General features: G+C 43.0%; 2 protein-coding genes across 19 annotated transcripts in view; both read right to left on the reverse strand.

Annotated features, from left to right (window-relative positions):
• The window catches only part of PYGL (glycogen phosphorylase L), a 70,251-nt gene extending 69,645 nt beyond the window's left edge, over nt 1-606 (reverse strand). For 3 of the 8 annotated variants that reach the window (XM_045201472.3, XM_045201471.3, XM_045201470.3), the window contains exon 1: nt 126-603. In XM_045201472.3, the coding sequence (XP_045057407.2) occupies nt 126-368 (243 nt within the window). In that variant the 5' untranslated portion in view covers nt 369-603. Of the gene's footprint in view, nt 1-125 lie in introns of all 8 variants that reach the window. The other 5 variants (XM_045201473.3, XM_045201469.3, XM_053928305.2 and 2 more) reach the window with 4 other exon arrangements.
• An 18,935-nt stretch (nt 607-19,541) lies between these two features.
• The window catches only part of TRIM9 (tripartite motif containing 9), a 100,491-nt gene continuing 96,977 nt past the window's right edge, over nt 19,542-23,055 (reverse strand). For all 11 annotated transcript variants that reach the window (XM_024568088.3, XM_045201840.2, XM_045201838.2 and 8 more), the window contains one exon: nt 19,542-21,614. In XM_024568088.3, the coding sequence (XP_024423856.1) occupies nt 21,552-21,614 (63 nt within the window). In that variant the 3' untranslated portion in view covers nt 19,542-21,551. The remainder of the gene's footprint in view (nt 21,615-23,055) is intronic.

A 23,055-nucleotide genomic window follows, 5' to 3' on the forward strand; every position in this document is an offset into this window, starting at 1 on the left:
GGATTTCGGGGAGCGCTTCCCCCACGGGGAGAGGCTCCGGTGGGGAGGGGGTCACCAAGGGGGATCCTCCCGCCCACCTCGGCCATCGCCCTCCGTGCGGCCGTTGGAGGGGCTGGGGCCAGTACCTTGGGGCACTTCTCGTAGTAGTACTGCTGCGTGCGGATCCAGCGCCCCACCAGGTGGTCGCGCACCGTGTGAGCCAGCGCGAAAAAATAGTCGCGGGTGGTGGCCACATTGCGGTCCTTGACCAGCGTGAAGTGCAGGTGCCGGTTGAAGCTCTTCTTCAGCTCCGCCACGTTTTCCACGCCCACGATGCCGCGGATGCTGATCTGCCGCCGCTTCTCCTGGTCAGTCAGGGGCTTGGCCATGGCGGCGGCCGGTGGCGCAGCGAGCAGGACGGGAGGCAAGAGGAAGCCGGCAGCAGGACGGAGGAGGCTCCGCAGCTCTGTTGCCGTTGCTTTTGATTTGGAGCAGAGTCAGGGGCCGCCCCTGCGCAGGGCCCCGCCCCTGCGGCAGGCCCCGGCTGGAGAGGCGCCGGTCAGGTCCCTCCCAGGACTCGGGGTCAAGAAGTAGCGGGTGGCGCTCGCGGGGACCCCAGCTGGCGAGATTCGGAACCCGGCCTGCCGGATGGGGCGGGGCTGCCCCTGTGGGCGGTGGAAGGTGGGACCTTCGGTAGGTCACGTAGCCGCTGGGAGGCGCCCTTTGGGATCTGCGGAATTTGGAACGCAGCGTTTGTCCTGCCTCCCCACTCTAGACCTTTGGATGCAAGGAGGATGCACAACAAAAGCAAATTTGTTGTACAGATGTTTGTTTGCTGTGCAATTATCAGTGTTATTATTTCTCACCGGGAAGGGGGTTACTACAAGCATGAGAAGGGATCTTGGAGGGTCTGTACGCTTTTACTTGATTGCCCCTCTGCTCTTGTCAGTCCTTGGCGTTGCCCCATCTTGGATCCTAGACCTCAAAAAGGAATTCTCCGGAGCTCCCTTTTCTTTCATTTATTGTTTTAAGGATTCAAAGATTCAGGTTTCTTGGCTTCTCAGATGCATGCTTGCCTTGTCCAAAGCCTCTTACTGCTCCTCTGCAGAGACGCATCAGTCAGGAAGTCCTGAGCTGGACCTTCGGGATGATTACGACCCATGGGCTTTCCCCTTGAGTTACTTTTGAACGGAAGGGGGATGGAGTGGGGAGAAAAGAGAAGGTGTGTGTGTGGAAAATGAAGGGATAGCTCACTGGGCTGGTTGCCTTGTTTGTATGAAACAATGCAGTCTGTGTTAATGGTTAATCGACAGTACATGCAGATCTTTGCACCGTTCACTTCCGGCTTCACTGGTATTTGTTTGTAGGTGTGTTCCCCCGCACCCCTCCCCCCAACCTTGGCAAAGGCAAACGCATGGTATTCTAGGATGCCAGAGGCTTTTCCGTTTTCAAGAAGTAGTATTAGAACTGATGGATAGACTTTACATATAACAATAAACCAAAACGGATTATTTTGAGTTGATGCATTGGGGGATGGGGGCAGGATTATCTCCTCAGACTAAATGCAGCGGTCTCTATAAAAATGAAAATTCAGATGCATAGGTCTGGTAAAATGTCCAGCCCTTTGTACTCCAGGCTTCAGGGGTTTAGACCCTAAGCCTTTGGGGCAACACTGAGACTGACTTTTGACTCATGCAATACCTGAAACGCCGATGATCTGCATAGGAAAGCATTTACAGGAGACAGGGGGATGAAGGTATGGCCATCCAGCTGAGGCCAGAAATACCCCCAGTGAGCGTGGAACCACATAGAAATGATTGATCTTAAAAAGTAACTAGGCCTGTGTGGTAACGTTTGGGGCTAGATGACTGAAAGAGAAGGTCCTTGACAGATTAGGTAATAAAAAAAAGTGTTCTTAAAATCAGTTTTGAATACCCCTTGGATGGTCACTGCATTAAGCCAATTTTGAGTCATTCGCATGTTGGTATGGAATAGCTCCATCAGCTTTAATAGCTGGATGAAAGAATAGGGTGAGGCAGTGGAATGAAGGGAAGGATCTGGGTACATCTTCCAGGGAGACCTGTGAGCAGCAAAAGGCAAAATAATGTCTGGGCACTTGGATGGGAGTAAGGAATTAGGGGGTGCAAAAGAAGTGATGAAAAACTCCAAAGGCAAACTTACTGTTCTTTAGTTTTGCTTAAGACAGTTTCAAATAAATGAAACCTAGTCCCACTATCTACCTAGATGTACTAAATTCTTGTTGGAAACCCAAGATAGTAATGAGCTAATAAACACACTATTTACTTGATTCAGTACCTGGTCAGTGGGCCCACACCCCTGAGTTGAACATCTCTCAAAGGGGAAAAACTGTGCGGACTATAGACTGTCCTAAGTATAAAACGTGGGGAGGGACTAGCCCACCTGTGTTAAAGAGAACATCATGGTACCAGGTGCTTTCGGTACTCCACAGACCCAGGCTGAAATGATGATAAATCACATGGTCAGAGATTATTCCCTTTTCACTTCTCTTTTAGTCTTTCAGTAAAGTCTTTAACGTTAGCATATCTTTAAAACTCATTCCCTGCACTTTTAACAGAAGGCAGGCCCAGACTCTAAACTCTTTCCAGGTTTTAGCATTTAACTAGAATTTAATAATATTGTCTCCTATTTATGAGAAATGATACTTTCCCAGTTAATGTTTCAAAATAAACTTTTGCTTTTTTAAGTTTTAAGTTAAAGAGAAATTTACTTAAAGAAAAATAATATAGTTTGGGTGTTACATGGGTTGGCCAAAAACTAGAGTATAAGAGTAACTGAAGTTTGGGGAACACAGAGCTTATGGTCTCCCAGGCCCCGTTGAAATCTGACACCAGTCTGTTCTGTACTCTGGTCTAGAACACTGAGGCCTAGGGAGGTTAAATTACTTGACCAAAAAGATTATCTTCAAAACCCTTTTCTTGGCCTGGTGGCTAGCTCACTTTGTTAGAGCAGCGTCCATATATGCCAAGGTTGTGGGTTCAGTCCCTGGTCAGGGTACATGCAAGAATCAACCAATGAGTGCATGGATGGATGGAATGACAAATTAATGTTTTTCTCTCTCTAATCAATAAATAAAAATTAAAAAACAAAACCAGTAAAAAACAAAAACCTTTCACCTCTCCCTGACCAGAAACACCCAAAACACCAAAAACTGTGGTTGTCTGGGAAAGTATGCATTAAATTGCTCACATCTGTTTACACCAACCTTGCCCCAAAACCTGTGTTGTTCCTGTTTCCCATCTGCTTCTTCCCCAGGGCTGCTGTGGTGAAACATTGCTGTGAATAATGAGCAAGCTATCCAGACCTCCCAGGACAAGTATAAGTTTCCCACTGTGGGGAAAGAACCTTTGGAACTGTGTTAGTGTGAGTCTTTAGAGAAGCAAATGAGAAGATAGGATTAAACTTGCAAGGATTTTATTAGGGGGAATGTCTGTGGGAGAGAAAATGGGGGAGGAGCCAAGTTAGCAGGGAAGAGTGTTACCAGTCTGAATCCCCAGTGAAGGAGAGAGGGAGGGGAGAATGGAAGGGAGTACCTCAGACTGCTGTGCAGTCCCAGGAGACCCAGCAAGGCCTCCGGACAGGTATGGAACCAAAGTCAGCTGTCAGAGAAGTCCCCATGCTCTAAGTCCTTGGTGGGAGCATCCCCTGGGAGGCCTGGCTTCTGAACAAACACAGCAAGGATACCTGGGGTCCATGGTTATGCTTCCTGCAATAGCAGGTCTGTGAGGCCCAATTCTAGTGGCCATCACGGAAAGACATTAGATAAATATAGGTTAACAGCCATTATGTTTCAAAGTAGGCCTTGTTGTGTTGGCACACCACTTTCAGGCTCATCAAAACCACAGCTCCTACTTTCCAAGGACTCTGGCTTGGCTCTTAATATGCATTCCTCCACTTAGCCCTCCCACAAGCTCTCTGAGGCAAGTTTTATTTTTCTTCCCATTTTACAGATGAAGAAACCAAGGCTTACAGACAGTAGCTTGATCAAGATCACTTAACAAGTAAGAGGCTGAAGAGGTTTTCAAATCTTTCTACATTGTTTTCCCTCCTCTGAAACAGGGTTTGTGATCTGTTAAGTAAACCTGAATTCTGCCTGCCCCTCAGCTGACTCACTTACCCTATGCATGTTCTGCGCTGCTCTCTGGCCTTTTGACCTACTTCTAATTAGTTCTGAATTTCAGGGAAATGCCAGAGGTCCCAAGTGGCCTACAAACAGGTCATTTGCCCTCCAGAGGTAGATAGTGTAAAAAATGAGCTAAGCTGTTTGCGCAGTGAGTGAATTTCAGTACATCCCACCCAGTGTATTTAATGTCTGAATCTGTCATCCAAGGTTACTACCTAGGTGCTGCTGTTTTAAATATTTAATAAGATGACTGAGAGCCTTGATTTGTTATATAATTGAATGTCCTTAGAATCTGTAGGCAGCACGGCCAACTGCATCACCATCTCTGTAATTGGCTGTGACTGTGACCATTCGCTTGTTACCTGAATATATTTGGCTTGTCTTGAAGCACATGGGTGTACCTGACACTTTCAGGTCCTGTCATATTTGATTTGCTCATTAATTCAGTAGTTTGACTTGGTAAGTGTGGTCTGGTGGGAGTTCCTGAAAAGCCAGAAATATTTAACAACCCATCTTCTCCCTGCCCCTCAAATCACTTACAAGTTTAATAATGTGCCTATTGTGGAAAATGCTGACACTGGGGAATCACTTAGTGCCTCAATTTCAATGTCTGCAAAGTAAAGAGAATGCTCTCTGTCCTATTCACTCCGTAAAATGGCTAAGCTCCAAAAAGAAGTAATAACGATATGAGTGGAGAAGTGCTAGGAAATGTTAAAAGCATTATCAAGATGTCAGCTTTTGGGTTGGGATCATATTTTGAAATAAAGTCAATGTTTGACTTTTCTCCTGTAGTTCACTTTTTCCCTGTCCACATTGAGAAGCCACTCTAGCGCCTGTGCTCTGAATCTCTGAGGAAGCCTTCCTGGGTTTGGCCTGTTGGCCTAGGTTAACATTCGGGAGACACACCAACAGTTATAAAACCCTCTGGTATTATTACTAATGCAACAAGACTTGTGTTACAGAAAAAAACCTTTTGACCTGTTACGGGAATGAATGAGGTTAATTCTGGGAAAATTTTGCTGAGATATGACCAAACGCTGACAGAGGAAGGGAAGTGAGAAAGGTGCTCAGCACAGGATTTCAGCAGATAATCCTGATGCAACATGTACCTTGTCTCAGGGCCTTTGTCGTACAAACCCTTAATGGGGCCCACATTTCCAACTGCCCTTGTGTGAGATTGGTTACTTGCAGGATTTACCGTATACAGCACATGGCTCCTATACACCTACTATTGGCTTTAGAATTTTGTTCCCTACAGGGGTAAATCTAAGGAATCACAAACACCACCTTCTCAAGTGCCAAATACTTAAACTCCTCTGAGCTGTTTCATTACCCATATTTAAAGCTCCAACCAATAAGGTGCTTAAGTAATGAGAGGTAACATTTATTAGCTTAAGACATGTAGTACAGAGAAAAATAGGCACCTTTTCACCTACTGTTTTCAAAAATGGAGCCTGGGAGTTTGGATGATGTATTGAAAGCGGATCTCACACAAATGTGGGGCTTTTCTTTTTGTCCCACATTTGCCCCATTAAACATAGTTCTGCATAACATAACCTATCTCTATTTCTCAAATTCAATGTTTTAATTTATTGACTCATTAGAAAAATATTTGTTAAGCCCCTACTATGTGCCCAGCATTGTGCTGGGCACTTGGGATTTACCAGTGAACCAAACTGACCATAGAGGAGCCAGACACACTGTTTCCCCAGTACCTTGTTTTCTGGGAACTGACTCCCTCTCTTTATTTCCAGCCCTGCCCCATACTTAAGAATAAATGCAAATACTTATTGTGGGAGTGGTCATTTTCTAAGCTGAACTAGGTTTTACAACCATGACTATAGGACTCCTCTATGGTCGTGTCCCCGGTGAAAGAAGGACCTGGAAGTCTTGCCCAGCTTGGAAAGTCAACAAAACATCACTAAATAATGTAAATAATGTACCCCCACTGTGTTCAAGGTACTGTGCTCACTATTAATGGTACAAAAAGTACAGGCCATGTCTTTGCCTTACAAGAACTTTTAAACTAGGTTAAGGCACCATAACTACCCAAAGACACAAGGCCAAATATGCTACAGAAAAAAATAATTAGCCCAGCCTTGACTGGTGTGGCTTAGTGGGTTGGGTGTTGTCCCACAAACCGAAAAGTCACCAGTTCAATTCCTGGTCAGGGCACATGCCTGGGTTGCAGTCCACATTGAGACAACCAATTGATATTTCTCTAGTGCATTGTTTCTCTCTTTCTTCCTCTCTTTCCCTCTATCTAAAAATAAATAAATAAAATATTTTTAAAAAAGCAATTAGCTAGGACCTTAAGAGCTATCTAAGTTCAGAGGAAGGAAAGAGAATCATGTATTTGTCTTAAAGCCAAATGTCAACAAATGTTTCTTTTTCTTCCTGGAAGTTCTATTGACTCCTCACTCTCTCGAATGATATAGTATCTTAGTTATTGAATCATTATACATTTCCAGTTTAAGGTGAAAATGTATAATGATAATTATAATAATTTCATTAAACTTCATTAATAATTTTCATGACAAATTGTCTTGTTTTTTTGAGGAAAGGAATCAGTGTGAGAACTGCAGAGCAGGCTTACACCAGCAGGTGGAGGTATTTGCCATTTAAAGTTGACATCTCTGGCTGCTGATTGTTCAGCAAAGGCTGTGATTGCAATTTTAATTATTGTTTTATTTCTTTCTTTGTTCTAGATGTTTATGCACCAAAATACTGTGAAAAATTACTCATATTCTTTTAAATCTTTTTTATTGTAGTTTTTCCATCACCATTCAGTCCCCTTATACCCATCTCCCCCCAGCATACCCATATTCTGAAGATAAATAAAAATTGATTATTCTCATCACTGTAGCCAGAGCATAAAATAGATGGCACTTTCTTCTTTTCTGAACACTAAATGTAAATATATTGAAATGAATAATTTATTCTGATATAGAACATTGAGGAAATCTTAAACATTTAAAAAATGGTCATGGACACAGACAACGGTGTGGTGCTTTCAGGGGGAGGTTTAAGGGTTTTATATTTTAATAAAAATAAAATATAAAAATTAAAATTAAAATACAAAACTTAGAAATGAAGCCATAAAAAAAAGAAAACATGGGATCATAATAGTCTTTTGCTAGATTTGGAACACATGCAAATTTGGGTGTGCTAGTGGCTCAGGCTCCCCAGTCACCCATATGAGTTTACAGTGGCAGAGTAGATGGATCTCTACACTGGTTCATCTGGGGTCCGTCACAGGTTTTCAATCCCGTGTGGGCACGTCTGCAACTTGGTGAGCCAGGCATGAGTGAAGTCAGTGTGCCCAGGGGTGCTGAAGTCATTGGGAGAGAGGTCAGGCTAGGCCCTTCGCTGGGGCTTCTGTCTATATCAGCTTGTCTAGCAAGCTGTGGGTGGCTGGTGGAGGCTGAGGAGCTTCTTGGGTGAGAACTCACCCTAAGGGTAGAACGAGTCTGCTGATTAGCTTGAGCCAGGAAGAAGCCTTAGTTGTCAGAGGGTGGTAGAAAGTCTGGCTGGGGCATTGCAGCGGGTTCTTGAGTCTGTTCTCCGGTCTAGCTACCTAGAAGTCCGTGTTCCATGGGACACAGAGGCCCATTAGTAAAAACTGAAAGAATTTTCTCACCAGGCTTTGTAAAACTTATTCAGATCCCAGAAATACTGTTTTACCTTCTAACAGGAGCAGGTGAGTCATTCTGGCATTTCATTCCTGCACAGCTCAGAGGTTCTGGAGGAACCCCCGTGCTCGGGGCGCTGAGGTGCTGCCGGGTAGGATTGCAGCCCGTGAGGACCCCTTCTGGAGACTGCCGGGAATGCAGGACGTGGTGTGCAGGGGGTGGAGGTTTGGTAAGGGAAGTGGGAGCCATGCCAGTGACATTTGTGTTGGATTCATGAGATGTCCTCTGACTCAAAGTCTCCTAAGAACTAGAGAAATAAGCACCATGTGCATACTATTAGTCAGGTTCTTACATTTATCGAACATTTATTAAAAGAACCTTAAAAGCTGTCTCTTTTGATGTACAGGATGGGGCAAAAGTAGGCTTGCAGTTGTTGGTGTGGAAAGTAATACAATAATTAATAAATTATACAAAAATAAACTTTTGCATACTCACAACTGTAAACCTACTTTTGCCTTATCCTGTATAAGCTCTTTGAAAACCCTTTTTTGTGTGTAATATTTTTATAGCAGTACAACACAGTTACAAACAGATGTATAAATCTTGAGTTTATATTGCAATACATTTTTACAAATGAAGAACTCGTGCAAAACCCACCCAGACTGTGCTACAGATCATTCATTATGAGCAGTTGGAAGCCTCACTGTGGCCCCTCTACTCACTGTCCCTTCCTAAAGGTGATCACTATGCTGTTGTCCAGTATTGCAAGTTACTTTTGGCTGTTTTAATCCTTGCGTACGTGGAATCATGCAGAACATCTCTATTTTGCCCGACTTCACTTACTCAACATGATGTTTGTAAGTTTTATTTATGTTCTTGCCAAATGTCACATGTTTTTGTTGTTGTATCATGTTCCATTATACGAATGCAGCACAATTTCATTCTGAATAAATCCTCTGCATTTTAGTTGACTCCCCCATGCCCAAGTCACTTAGTCTCAAGCACAAAGGTGCTTCTCACTTAAGACTGGCCCTAGTTCATATAAGTTCAGGAAGCTTGTTTAAAGATTTGGCAGGGGGTGGGGGGTTGTGGTAACAGAAGCATCTCACAACACAGGAAGTATCTTGAAATCTGTTAGCAGGCATCTTTGTGCCCAAAGGCCATGAGGCAAACACTGTCAGAGGGAATTCTTTTCTGGCTCTTTCTTTCTGTGAGTCCCATTCTGCTTCCATGTTCCTGGAGGCCACCCTTTTAGAGTGTTTTCCCCTTTTTTGTTCCCTTGAGACTCCCCAGCTGCAATCCCTGGGCTGCTAGAAGGAAAAGGAAGTCCCTTCAAATGAACAAACAAACAAACAAGCAAGCAAACAAACAAACCTCTATACCCAAGCCCTAACTGCGCAAAGATGAAGACACATTACGGCACAGAACAATTAGCTCCACATTCTCTCAGTCACCCTTACTGGGCTAGGCTGGGACTTTCCTTTCATACAACAAGAGGTCCCTTTAATGCATTTTAAGAAAAGAAGAAGGAGAAGGAGAAGACAAGAACAACAGCAGTTTCCCCCCGAAGGACACATTGTCTACAGTGTCCTCCGTGCAGCAATGGCTGCAGTTTTAAAAATTCTTATGCTCTAGCCGTCCTGCTCCAAACTCCCACTCTTTTGTTTTGCTTCACTGAGAAAACTGATTTTTGTCTTCACGAATATTAGCAAAACACCCTTAACATGGCTGGCCTCTGAGGACCTTCCCCCCTCAGCCCTCACATGCGAGCACCCCCTCCGCCCACAGCCGTGGTGTGTACTGAGAGGCATGGTCCTGAATGGATACAGTAAGAGGAGGAGGGTGCAGCAGGGCATGGCTCCCTGGGCATTATTTTGTGCAGACCTGTATTTCTGAGCTAGGTTCTGATGGGGGTTGGGTGACCCAGGCTGCTGCTTCTTTCCTTTCAAGGTGATCGTGTTGCTGTCTCAGGGGGTGGAGTCTGTTTATTTCAACAAGTCCCCTTTGCACCTTGGCCACAAGTCTGTTTCCCAGTTCAGCCTTCTTCATGCTGACATTGGTCTAGATTCCTTCTAGGCACTGTCAAATATCGACAGGCTTTCTAATGCGGTTGAAACTTTTGTATTTTAAGAAGCTTGTACGGATGGATAGCTTAGTGGGAAGTTGTAAGAAACTGTATTAGAAATTTTTACTCCAATACACAATAACCTAGAGATTACAGGCTAGAAAATTTGATTAATGAGGGAAATGACAAAGAAGTTGAGCCGAGTTTGGCTCCGGAGTCATGGGGTAAGTTTCAGCTGTTGGAAGTTTTCAGTACTTTGGATATTGTATTCTGGGTGAGAAGTGGTGGCCACAGATAGGGAAGTGAAAGGGTGCCAGAGACACTTTGTTTACTTTGGAATTTTGCCTGGAGTTGACTTGGTTCTCCATCCTCCAGGATACCAGATGGGCAATAAAGCTCAGAGAAAAGAACCTCTTTACCTCAGCCTGGTGATCGTCCAAGAGGGCCAAGGTCAAGGGCCAGGTTGCAAGAAGATCAGGTTTCTATCAGAATTTTACCAGGCCCTGGACTTAAACCTTAAAAGAACTTTTTCTTTTTTTATTGTGGTGAGAACACTTAACATGAGGTCTATACTCTTAGAAAGTGTTTAAGTGCACAATACAGTATTGTTAACTGTAAGTACAAAGTTGTACAGCAGATCTCTAGAAGTTCATCTTGCTTAGCTGCCACTCTGTACCTGTTGATGAGCAATTCCCCAATCCCCCTTCCCTAGCCTCTGGCAACCACCATTCCACTCTTTGATTCCATGTGTTTTATCAACCCCATGTTCATTGAAGAACTGTTCACACGAGCTAAGCAATGGAACCAGCCTAAATGTCCATCTGTGGATGAATAGATAAAGAAAAGTATGGTCTATATATACAATGGAACATTCTTCAGCCTTAAAAGAAGTAGTAAATGCTATAATCTGCAACAACATGAACTGTCGGAACATCACGCTAAATGAAATAAACCAGTCACATCAGGGCAAATGTTGCATTACCCCACTTACTTACGTGAGTTATCTAAAATAGTCAAATAAGTGGACGTGAACCATTTAAATCTATTTTAGGAAATGGGGAGAAGGCCTATTTCCCTCAACTTCCAGACCACTACCTGATCCCAACTGATAGCATCTTATTCATGCCAAACATGCTACTCTGATGAACAGACAGAGCTAAGAAGCTTGACCAGTACCAGGTGCTATAGGTGTGTGCATAGGTGGGTGTGGTTGGCTTGCTCACATTTACACAGAACAGCTTGTAGGGGACAGTGGGCATATGGAATAATATTGAAGAACACATGGCTGCTGTCTTCAAAAATCTCACATTCACAAAAAGTACTTTCCAAGCAAAACTTAATACTTGAAAAAAATTTGAAGTATAGTTTTGGAGAATCAATGTAACACACATAATTTTAAAATTGGAGTTCTAATTTGTTATTCCAAATGGACAACTTAGCACCCAAGGGAGGAAGTTGAACAGCCCACTGGGGCATATGTGGGTTAGTGCTTCTTTGTTGTTTGGAGAGTGAAGCAGAATAGTTAGGAGTGAAGGCCCCAGACCAACACACAGAGGTTCAAATCCAAGCTCTCCCACTTACCAGCTGTGTGACCTTTGGCAAATTACATACACCTGGTTTTTAAAATGAGGGATAATAGTAATGCTATCTCATAGGGCTGCTTTTCAATTAAACAAGATAATAAAAATGAAATATTTACAATAGTGCAGGGGCACACTGTGAGCCCTAAAGTAACAGTAGCAATTATTACTTGCCCTAAGAAACAGTGGTGTGAACTATACTCAAGGAGTATAAATCTTTTGAAATTATTCAAGCTCAAGACCTTTTGTAACCCTTTTCCTCCCACACCCACAATGCAAACATTCTAGCAGTGTGCATTTAATTATGTACAGACCACTTGCCACTGCAAAGGTCAACAGGAGCTTAACTAAAGAGGAATTCCAATGAGGCACTGCCTCAAGCATTTCACACATTAGTTTCTAACATAATCCTCACAATCGCCGAACCCTGTAGGTATAATTGCTTCTGCCTTGTGACAAATTAAGGCTGATTGAGGTTAAATTAATTTGTTTAGGCATGTATCTAATAAGTGGTTGACCTGGACTGGAAACCTGGTTTTTCTGACTCAGAAGTCCATGCTGAGACAAATATTCAGATCAGCAATACCCAAAGAATGAATGTTTTCCTCAACAGCTGGGTATGCCATGCAAAAAAATTCCCAGTTCAGTTCTGAGTAGCTTAGAGGCAGCAATTTCTTGTGTTCATTGCTTGGAAAAGATGTAATAGGTAGTGTTGGCCGTGGCCCCAGTTTCAACTTGGTTGTGGAAGCGCCGTTATTTTTTGAGCTAAATCAGTTTGAGCATTTGATATTCCGAGACATAAAATCAAGACTGAAGAGAATTTCCCCCTTCACTGTTTATTCTTCGCAGAGATTTATATTGAGCCTTCTTGCTTCCTGCCATTTCTAAAACACTTGCTTTTCTAAAACAAAGAACACATCCCAGAAATTAAAGGTACAGACTTAAGCGGCACTCATTCATTCAAAGCATGACAGAGATAGAAACTGCCACTCTGCTCATTTGCTGCCAGTGCCCATCCCACTTTTCTGGAGAGAGCAGTTGGGTTGGATGCAGTGGTTGGGGTTCTCGGCCATGATGTCCTCCCTTCCCTTTGCTAAGAGGCAGACACAGGACCCAGCAAAACCAGACCTTGTCTTTCTGGAATCAGAGCTTGAACAGAGACAAAAAGGTGAGAAAGGGCGGGAGCTTTTGTGCGGTGGGGTGGGGTGGTGGTTGAGGGGAGCTCAGAGAAGACAGACTTCATCAATTCCTGCTCCTCAATTCCCTGCGCTGCCCTGCTTCCCATCACTCTGAACTTCCTGTACCATTCTAGTACCTTTCTTCTGTGCCTTTAGGCCAGCCAGAGTCAGGTTGGGGTTTTTGGTAACCTGGCCTGCAGGGGCCCTCGTGGTCTGGCCCTGTCTCTCTGGCAGTGCCATCTGACCACCTCTCCTCTCTCCTCTTTCCCCCTGTGTGCCAGCTGCACTGACCCTCCGTAGTTCCTTGGACAAAACCAGCTTGCTGCTGCTTCCAGGCCTTTGCCCCTGGCTCTTTAGCCTGAGTGTCATCTCCTCCAAGAGGCAATTGCTGACCACCCCAAAACTCTCTATCACATTAGCCTGTTTAATTTCTGCTATTTGTTGCTATTTAAAATTATCTCGAGCTTCCTCTCTTCCTCTGTCCCCTCCCTCTTCCTTTCTCTCTTTCACTTACATTTCCCTGTTAGAATATCAGCTCTCAGAAGGTAGAGACCTTGTCTATTTTGTTCACTGGTGCCCCTAGTACCTATAACTGTTTAGCATTTAATAGGTGCTCATCAAATACTTATCGAATGAATGAGTGTGGTGTATGTGGTACACCCTATGTGCAGCAATCACAACATCCTGTAACCAAGAGGTTAAGAGCAGGAACCCTGGAGTGAGACCATCTGGGTTCAAGTCTGGGCTACACCCCTTGCCTGCTGTGTGACCTTGGGCAAGTTACTTAACCTTTTTGTGTTTCAATTTTCTCATTGAATTTCTAAAAATTCATATATCAAATGAGGATTAAGTCAAATGATTCACTCAAAGCCCTTCATACATTGCACGGAAAAAATAAAATTCAACACATGGCTACTAATATTCTTAGAGTATTTCTCAGTGGTAAGATACTTTTGTCAGACAGAGCTTGTGAAGTGCACAACTGACTTAATAGTGGCTCTTCTGAAGAAAACCAAACACAACATTAAATGTACACAACTTTTAAAAAACCTAATTTACAACAGTGTACACTTCCCTCCACAAATCCATGGCACAATCCTCTTCCTCTTCAGAGGCACAGTCGCAACCGGGGTCTAAAACGCCTGTGTATCAATATGGCCACACGCAGCTGCATGTGCTGTAATGGTGACACCTGCTCACGGTCGGGACCTTGTTAGCAGAGTTGCGATCCTGAAGAGTAATTTAAACACGTATCAGAGAATGCCGTGGTTTGCGTGGGTATTTTTGTTTGCTTGTGTTTCCCTTTTGGCTACTTTGTATTGCTGCAATTAATTGAATTATGAATATAAAGAAAGAGAATTCCTAGGAGGTAGCTGGAAGCATTTGACACATTTGGATATCTGAATGGTAATTCTTCACATGTCAATTGGTACCAACAAATAGAAATCTGTGATCTTTTTTTCAGAATTTTGGCAATTTTTACTGCCTCCAATTGTATTGTCCAGTGTATGAGCATTAATTTTGTGCATACACAGAAATATTTTTTCTTTTCCATCTTGCATTATATGGACGCTTTTAAAGACCTTTTAAGTGACAATCATGATGTGAATTTTTTTCTTCTCTAATTTTATTGTTATTCAAGTACAGTTCTCTGCCTTTTCCCCCCACCCCAGCCTAACCCCCAGCCCTCCCCACCTCCCTCCCATTCCCCCCCCCCGCCCCCGTTATCATCCATGGATGGAACTGGAAAGCATTATGCTAAGCAAAATAACCCAGGCAGTGAAAGACAAATACCATATGATCTCACCTTTAACAGGAACTTAATCAATAAAACAAACAAGCAAGCAAAATATAACCAAAGACAGTGAAATTGAGAAAAGGCCGACAGTGACCAGAGGGGAGAGGGGATGATGTGAATTTTAATCGATCAGCTACCAATGAAAATAACTCACCAAAGTAACAGACTGATGAACCACTGCTTCCCCAACCCCGCATCCTATTAATTTCCTGAGTGTGCAGGCAATAACACCATCTGACTGCGTGCCACCCGCTTGCTCAGCCCTTACCTCTGCATCCTCGACCTTGGCTGCAGGTTAGAATCACCTGGGGAACTTAAAAGTCCCATCCTCAGGCTGCATCCAAGACCAATTAAAGTAGTAGCCTGGTGCCAGTATTTTTAAAGTTCTCCAGGTGATTTCAATATGCAGGGGAGGCTGAGAACCATCGCTTTGCTGGTAGCTGATGAGTTTCTCTTGACACATGTAAGATGTATCGTCATTCCAGAGATGAAAAAGAGTGAAAAACAAAAATCAAAACACAAAACAACTCTTGCATCTGTGAAGTAAGAAAATAGGGCATTATTGTTATGGTTATTGTTAAGCTAGCCCCCAGAAAGATTCAGAACATGAAAGATATCATATTTGGTCACACCCATTTTATAGAAGAATGATGCTCCTTAGATGTCCTCTTTTAGAGTGTCTTTGAAAAAGTTTCTACTAGGAATGTGCCTCAGTGATTATTGTTTCCTTTAGTTACTGCCCAACACCTGCAAGAGGCTTAAAGATGAAGCCTGAGACGCACTTGTAAAGGACGAGAAGTGCACATGAAATGCATTTCAACATCATTGTTGCCGAGCCTGCCCCTGTGTCTTGTTCTCTCTCGTTTCCTTTGAGCCCCTGATTTGACATCCCCATTGCCCCTGGATTGGCCCTCAGTGCTTCATCTGTTCTGCTGAAATTCCCTCTCTATCCATTCCCAAGGCCTGGAGAGCAGATGCTCAGATTCTCTTAACATCAAGTGTCCCCTCAACTGGGTGATGGACAACGAGCTTACACACAATATATGTGTGATAGGTGGCAACTGCACTGCATCTTACTGCTTGGTCTTAGTTGAAATCTTGGAGACACGGAATTTCATAGTGGCATGAAGTTTTGTGTGATTCTCAGAAGTTTCTAAGATTGATGTTTTTTCTGGTAGATACTTACAACTTTTTCTGCAGATACATCAGGCCTGCGTGCATCACTAAACCTAGATAGTTAAGATTTGCATAGTCTGCCAACCCTGTGGTATTGCCAACCATGAAACCAACCTCTTGAGAAGCTGCAGTTAACTTTCAACTGCTCATCATTTGAAACCTGCCCAACCCATAAGACTGGAGACATTTCTTCGGATCTGACAGCCACATAGCCCAGCTGCAACTAGGAAAATATATTGAGTGGAGTGGTCTTTTCACAGGCCACATGTGGAAATTAGCATTACAGAAGGAACCATTAGGGTCCTGTTTACCTGAGAGGATTTGTCCATTATAAACTCATTAACTGGTAGGATGAAAATACAGCTCCAAAAAACAGAGTGCAAAGTAGTTCATACTTAATACCTCAATCTTCCCTTAAGAGTAGTTTGTTCAATGGCAACATAACAATAAATCAATACATTCAATAAATCTTCAGTACCAGAAGTGGGTTTAGACAGGATAAAGATGGGCCCAGGGAACTACAGAAGAAAACATAACTTGTACAGGCAAGGGTAACAAAGAAGAGTTTATAATGTGAAATACAAGGTGGAGAGAAGACACAAAACGGATGAGCCAATTGCATGAAGTAATTTACAGTGACTTAAGCCTCCTTGAGAAGATCAGATGAATATTTGCATTCTTTTCTGATTTATTAAAGTTTTAAATATTTTATGTTTAACACCTTAACATCTGGAAAATGATATGATTAAGAATATAGTTTTCCTTTCCAAATACTTAAACAATTTTCAAATATTTTTCACCATTTTTGAATAATTTTAGTTTCTTCCCTTGTGATTCTCCATTCAACATCTACTGAAATTTCTATCTCTGAGTTATCTTGTGGTTAATTTTAGTAATACGTACCCCATGTTGATTATTGTGGCTTTGAAATCGTTTAATGTGTCCTACAAGTCAAGTCACTACATTTTCTCAGAATCTCCTCGCCAGCATTCTTTCATTAATGTTTGCAGAAGAATTTATTTATTTTATTTTATTTTTTATTTTATTTTTTATTTTTTTGCAGAAGAATTTAACGAACATTTTGTCAAGTTCCCCAAATACGCCTTGTCTCCCGAGATGATGGTGAGCGTCATTACGGGCACTCAGATGGGATCTTAGTAATAAAGAAGGGAGGGGATGGAACTGGCACCATCGACAGATCGCACGCAAATAAGATACCGTAGCACTCACTATGGACCAGGCACTGTTCGGAGTGTTTTACACGTGTTATTTGATTTAACCCTCAAAACAATTCTATTTTCTTTCCACTTTAGAGATGTGGAAACTGTGCCTGAATTTTCATCGCTTGCTCCAGGGCACAAGCTGGCACCCTTGGGAGACAGGACCAAAGTTCAGTCACTGCCTGAAACTGTGCTCTCAGCCGCTGCGCTACTCCTCTCAGGGTTGCTGATATGCAGAATGTAGAGGTTACGAGAATTACACTTGCATTTAACATGCCTTTCACCTTTATTGTGCAAATGCTTTTACCGGCTTCATCTCACGTTGTGTCCCTTTCTTTGTGCAGAACACATATAAATGCACAATTGAACACATTGCCCTTAGTAGAGAATTTTAGCCGCGGTTGAGAGGCACTGCTTCACACCTTCATGAAGTTCTTCCCTTCAAGGTGGTTTCTTTAGCTTTATAGTTTTCTTTTTCACACATCAAAAATCATGGTCATGCATCAAAAGATGGTTTGCAAGTTGATAAGCAGGTAATTAAAATTTAACATCCAGCCATGCTTATTAGTGAAATTATTTTTATTATCTTAATTAATTATTAGAGAATTTTAGGAAAAACATTGGGGAAAAAAAGGCAAGATTATGAACCACAATATGATCCCTTTTAGATTTCATGGTGTTTATTTCTACCTGGTGGGAGAAGAAAAAAAAATAGGAACAAGATTCCTAACCCCCGGGAGTACGTAAGAGCTATTTTGAATTGCTTCCTTAATTGTAATCAGGTTTTCGACCTTTCCCTCCACTATGGCCGTCAGGAGCGGGGAAGGTTAAAGTCCCTGTCAGAAAAGTAGAGAATGAAATGAAGAGACATCTTCATCAGAGGGAAGTGGAAGCGAGGCAAAGCCCTTGCACTGACAGGGGGAAGGTGGGCAGGGAAAAGAAAAGGTAGGGTCAGGAGGTCAGCTGCTAAGTCCTTGGCACCGCTGCCCCTCTGCTTTGGGCTCTACCCCAGAGGACAGGTTTGGTAAAATAGGAACGGGCTAACAGGTGTGGTGTGAGGGAGGCTGTAAGGAGAGTCCCCGTCATGTTCAACTTGGCCCCTCACCCTTCGAGAGTGTACAGTTCACTGATTTGTTTTTCACTACATTCACAGGGTTATGAACCATCCCCACTTTCTAATTCTGTGATATCTAATTCTATACCTGCAGCTTTTCTTAGCACAGCTGTGGCAGAGTGGAACAGATAACAAATTCAAAGGACCAGACTGGTGTTATTGTGTATTTAATTAGGTGCTTCCATTGTTCACTCTTGCTCAATACCACACATTCTGTCTGTAATCAGAAAGCTGGTTCTTCAGATAAAGGCAAGATTTAGGTAGCCTCAGTTATGTGTGATGTATTTCAGACCTGAGCTTCCCTAAGTAACTCAGTGGGAGTAACTAGCACATATGTTTGAAGAATATATGCAGATGTCTTTAGCATAGTCATAAATTATAAGGTAGTGTGATCTGAGAACTTTTTTAACTACTATAGTTTCCTTGATTCATAATCAGAAATCCTGATTCAACAGCAAGCCCTCCTTTCTTATCGGTGTGTTGAATAGATGGGCAAAAGATTAATGTACACATTAGAGGCAGAAAAAAATGATCTCATTTCCAGAAAATAGGATGATTTCTCATAAATCACATAATTGCTCCTTTGAGAAAATACCAGGAATCAGAAGTTCCATTATCCTTAGAGCCATGAGAATAGTGAAAAACAGCCAAAGTGTTCCATTTGGGAGTGAACAGAAGAGAGAAAAAAGAGGAGAGATGGGCCAATAGAGGAAGAAGAAAAAAGCATTAGGGCGGGGTGGGGGTGATGAGGAAAGAGGAGTGAGCAGAACCCTGCATGGAGGTAGAGCAGCGGCTGCTACCAACGGCCTAGCGCTGCACCCTGAGGTATGGTAATAACCTAGACCACATACCACATTTGCCATGTATAATGTGCAGCTTTTGCCCAATTTTTTAGGGAAAAATGAGGGTGCGCATTATACGTGGGTAGTACCTGAAATACCTTGTATCTAGTCTTATGTTTTGTAATTATTTGTTACATAAAATTACTCATGCCATAATATGTTCGAAAATAAATGCTAAAATTCCTTTACAATACAAAAAGCAAGTATCTCAATATAAATAAATAAATAAATTGAATTAAAAAATTAAAATGAAAGAAATTTTTTCCTGAAAGTTTGGGCCAAAAACATGGGTGCGCATTATACATGGGAGCACACAGGCGATGTTTTTCTTTGAATAAAAAACAAAGGCAGCTTATTTTAAGAGGGTATTAACAATGTAAAGAAGATCAATTACGTTGTGATTGTTTAAAAGCAATCATATTGTTCAGCCATCTGAATGTACAAAAGACAATCATATTATTTAGCCATACAAACATTCAAAGAAATGTTGAAGGAATGGGGTTTTAAAGTTAATATTTTATAGTACAAGTTTGTGGCTTCTTTAGGAGCAGGTTTGTTAAAGTTAGTCCCCAGTGGTTGTAGGCAGACCCCACCCGCCTCTCAACTATGTTTCACACTCGGTTAAGACCGAGGAGTAAGTACTCCCAGGACAAGGGGTGAATAACCGTGTGCTTGATTCACGAGCTCTGGGGGGCTTTCCAATTACATTTGACTGAAGGGATGTTGCTTTGACAGAGGTGACCTGTCAGTCCCAAATAGGCAAGAAGACAAGATACTCTAAAGAGACATATGATGTTCTCTCATAAAAATTGTTTATTGGCACACCAGAAATATCTATTTTTTTCTAGTACAGCAGCTGTATGCGTCTATAATTGCAATTCTGTATAAACTACATGTTACAAGTCACTAGAAATCTAATTAGCAGGATGAATTTCATAAAGAACAGGAGTAACTATGAGTCTACAGCGGCCCAGCCATCGAGTCTCATTGGAGAGGAAATCAAATAACAAACTAGTGTTGCCCTGCAACCGAGTTCTGTAGCCAAGAAAAACCAGGACAGATGTAAACGGGATAGCACCCATTCAATAAATTAGGTACACATAACTGGAAAAATGGGAACTAAGAGGAGTAATCTAAATCAAGTAAACACAAAAGTAAATAATTAGCTATTTACATATGTTACTTTTTGCCAAACTTTAATTTGTTAGCTTTTGCATCCTACTTCTTCTATTTGTTATTTTTTTTTTTTTCTCCCCCATGGTGAATTTCTTGGCTCACTGGCAAATATTTAGACCACAATTCAGAACCTCTTTCCAGGTCCTACATTTTCTAAAAGCCTGTCAAACTAAAGAGTCTGGAGGGTAACTTCCATGTAAGTCTATGTCCATATCGAAGTAATAAGCATTATTGGTTTGCTAGCACTCAGAGCGATGACCTATACTTTCGTTTTCTCCCAAACGTTATTTGGACTCCTCCAGAAAGGTGGGCTGTAACTGGCAGCAGAGTGGATGGATTTTCCACCTGTAGCAGGCACGGAGAGTATACATGGAGACAAGTGTGTTTATCCTGAGAATGTGTATGCTGTGGACTGTAACTTAAGATCTCCCATTACTAAGGATGGGTCCTCCCTCCTCTGGCCACTGTTGTTTTTCCATACTCATTTTTAAGGCTTAGTATTGTGGCAGCGTTAACAAATAAGAATGCTGACATCATGTCTACTAAAGAAGGGCTCGGTGATGGATGCCAAGCCAGCAGGTACCATAATTAAAATAGCACGGCTGAAAAGACACTGAGTTGCTATATTTCTGGTGCTATGGCCAGAATATGTGGATTTTTTTTAGCATCATTCTAGGGGATTTAAAAGATCTTGCCAATGAGCCTTTCTCTCTCTTGTTTATTTCCTTTCTAGTTCATAACAATTTCCTATTCCTTTATTTTGGGTTTGTTCTCCTAGGAGAATATAAGCTCCAGGCAGGCAGAGACTGCGCCTGTGTGTTCACCACAGTGTTGCCAGTGTCCAGAGGAGTGGCTGGTCTACAGCAGGCTCTCAATGAAAAACTTGTATTAAATACATGAACCAAATTAGTAAGTCCCCTTGTCTGCTTATGTCTGGAGACTTTCCAATTTCTCTCAATGACCAGGGTTTCTGGCCTGTCCTAATGACCCAGCTGTCCTAATAGCCTACCCACTGTGAACCTTTGGGTAGCTATGTTTAGCTGTATTTTTGTGCTTCAATGGATAGTAACACTTTTCAATGCTACGTTCATTCTGTCCACCTCCCAGAGATGAGCTATGCAGAGCTAACCCTGTGTGGGAGGTAACACGGCAAGAGCATTCTAGGAGGTAAACCGCAGGCTCCAAATTCAGCTCATTTTTCCCTACCTCTCCCTACAACCTCTGACAGAAAGCTTAAGAAAAAAATTGTCAGGAGAATTTCTTGGCAGTGCCAGTTCCGTTTGTCACCAATAACATGATCAGAAAGGAAACAAAATGTTACTCACTGACATAAAAATTAAGTTAAATAAAAGCAAAATCTGAGAGTGGAAACGAGTGACATGGGCTGGCTAGGTCCTTTGTTGGTTGGAATTGCAGAAGGTGGAAGCGAATGCAGGCATTACAGCAGTGGAGAGGTTGGAAGGGAAAGCGGGGGAGCTGTGGGGTGTGAAGACCGTAGAGGACCAGCTTTTTTCTCCTTTTCTCCCTCCTTCTAGCTCTCTGGCATCCCACCAAGCTCTGGCTGAGCCTCTTGCTGTTGCTTCTCAGGCAGAGGTAAGAATAGGCAGCTGGCGCCTCCACAGTACATCCTTAGGCTATTGATGCTCTGCTGGAGTAGAAGTCAGGGACTGGGAGCCCAGTGTGAAGCGTGACCTGGGGGAAGAGACTGTGAGTCCCGGATGCACTGCAGGCCTCCCCCCTCACCTTTCATCCTCCTCCCCAGGGCGCAGTGGGTGTGTTCCTGCTTCAAAAGGGAGTTGCTCACTTTTCTTTAACATCTATTCCAGAACCCGTTAAAGAGAATTCTAGTAGAATTCTGCCTGTGCTGAGAACCTGGCCTTCATTGTGGGCTCTCAAATCCTGGAGATACTGATGATACGGTTTTCATTTTAAGATTCTGCGGAGCTTGTGTTCCTTATGACTGAAGGCCCAGGCATCCATCTGCAGGTAGCAAAGCCTGTTGGCTGGATCGTGGTGATCTCTGCCAGATCCATGATTAGAGAACAGAGGAGCAGACAACGCTTCCTTTATCACTTGTCCACTAGTTACTCCAGTTAAGATAAAGCTTTTATTTGAGGATTGCTTAGCTGATTGCCAGGTATGAAGAAACATGGGCACTTACACTATTTCACTGATTTCTGTCCAACCTCACATCTCAACGGACAAGAACCATTTCACGCAGTGCTGTCATCTCTCCTGTACTTGTCCCCATCTCCCCCAGCCCAAGAGTCTTTATCTAAAGACTGGCTGGTACACCCCGATGGATTGAGTACTCAGTGGATTGAATGCTGGCCTGCGAACCAAAGGGTCATGGGTTTGATTCCCAGTCAGGGCACATGCCTGGGCTGTGGCCCAGGTCCCCAGTGGGGGGCGCATGAGAGGCAACCACACATTGATGTCTCTTGCCCTCTCTTTCTCTTTCCCTTCCCTTCTCTTTAAAAATAAATAAATAAAATCTCTTAAAAAAAGGTACTCAGAGCAGCTAAAAATGTGGAAAACTTTGAATGTGGTTTTTCTAAGGCTCACTTCTAGGGTATTTTATGGTTTTCTTTCTTCTATTATAGAGGCTGAACTTGATAGATTAGATTTCAGCCTCCCTGAAAGCCCCAGCTAGTTGCAGGAAGAGAGGAGGGCAGAGGCCACTGGGTTGCTGTCACTCTTACTGCACGTACTGATGAACAACAATGGATTTTTAAAATAGCTCCCCGGACTGTGGTTGTGAATAGAGCAAAAATCACCTGCAGTGTTTTGATTCTCAAGCCTTAACTATCTTCAGGTGGCCATTTGCTGAATGAGATTCATGGCTGACAAGGAGGGCTCCCCCTCAAAAGGGAAATGAAAGCCCAAGTCTCAGCAGGGGCTGGCAGGACACTACCCTCCTGCAGGGCTCTGGTCGTCTCTCCCACTGACCCACCCACCCCCATTTACTTCTTTCCATGGCCTCTTGGCCCTTCCTTGCCCACGTGAGGCCCCTCATGCCTGAGAAGCTTTGCTCTGGCTGTTCCCTCTGTTTGGAAAGCTGCACATAGCTCGCTCCCTCACCCTTCAAAGCTCAGCTCCTCTGTGACTGCAATAAGGCCTACCCACACTGACC

This window comes from Desmodus rotundus, chromosome 7, assembly GCF_022682495.2.
Source record: "Desmodus rotundus isolate HL8 chromosome 7, HLdesRot8A.1, whole genome shotgun sequence".
NCBI lineage: Eukaryota > Metazoa > Chordata > Mammalia > Chiroptera > Phyllostomidae > Desmodus > Desmodus rotundus.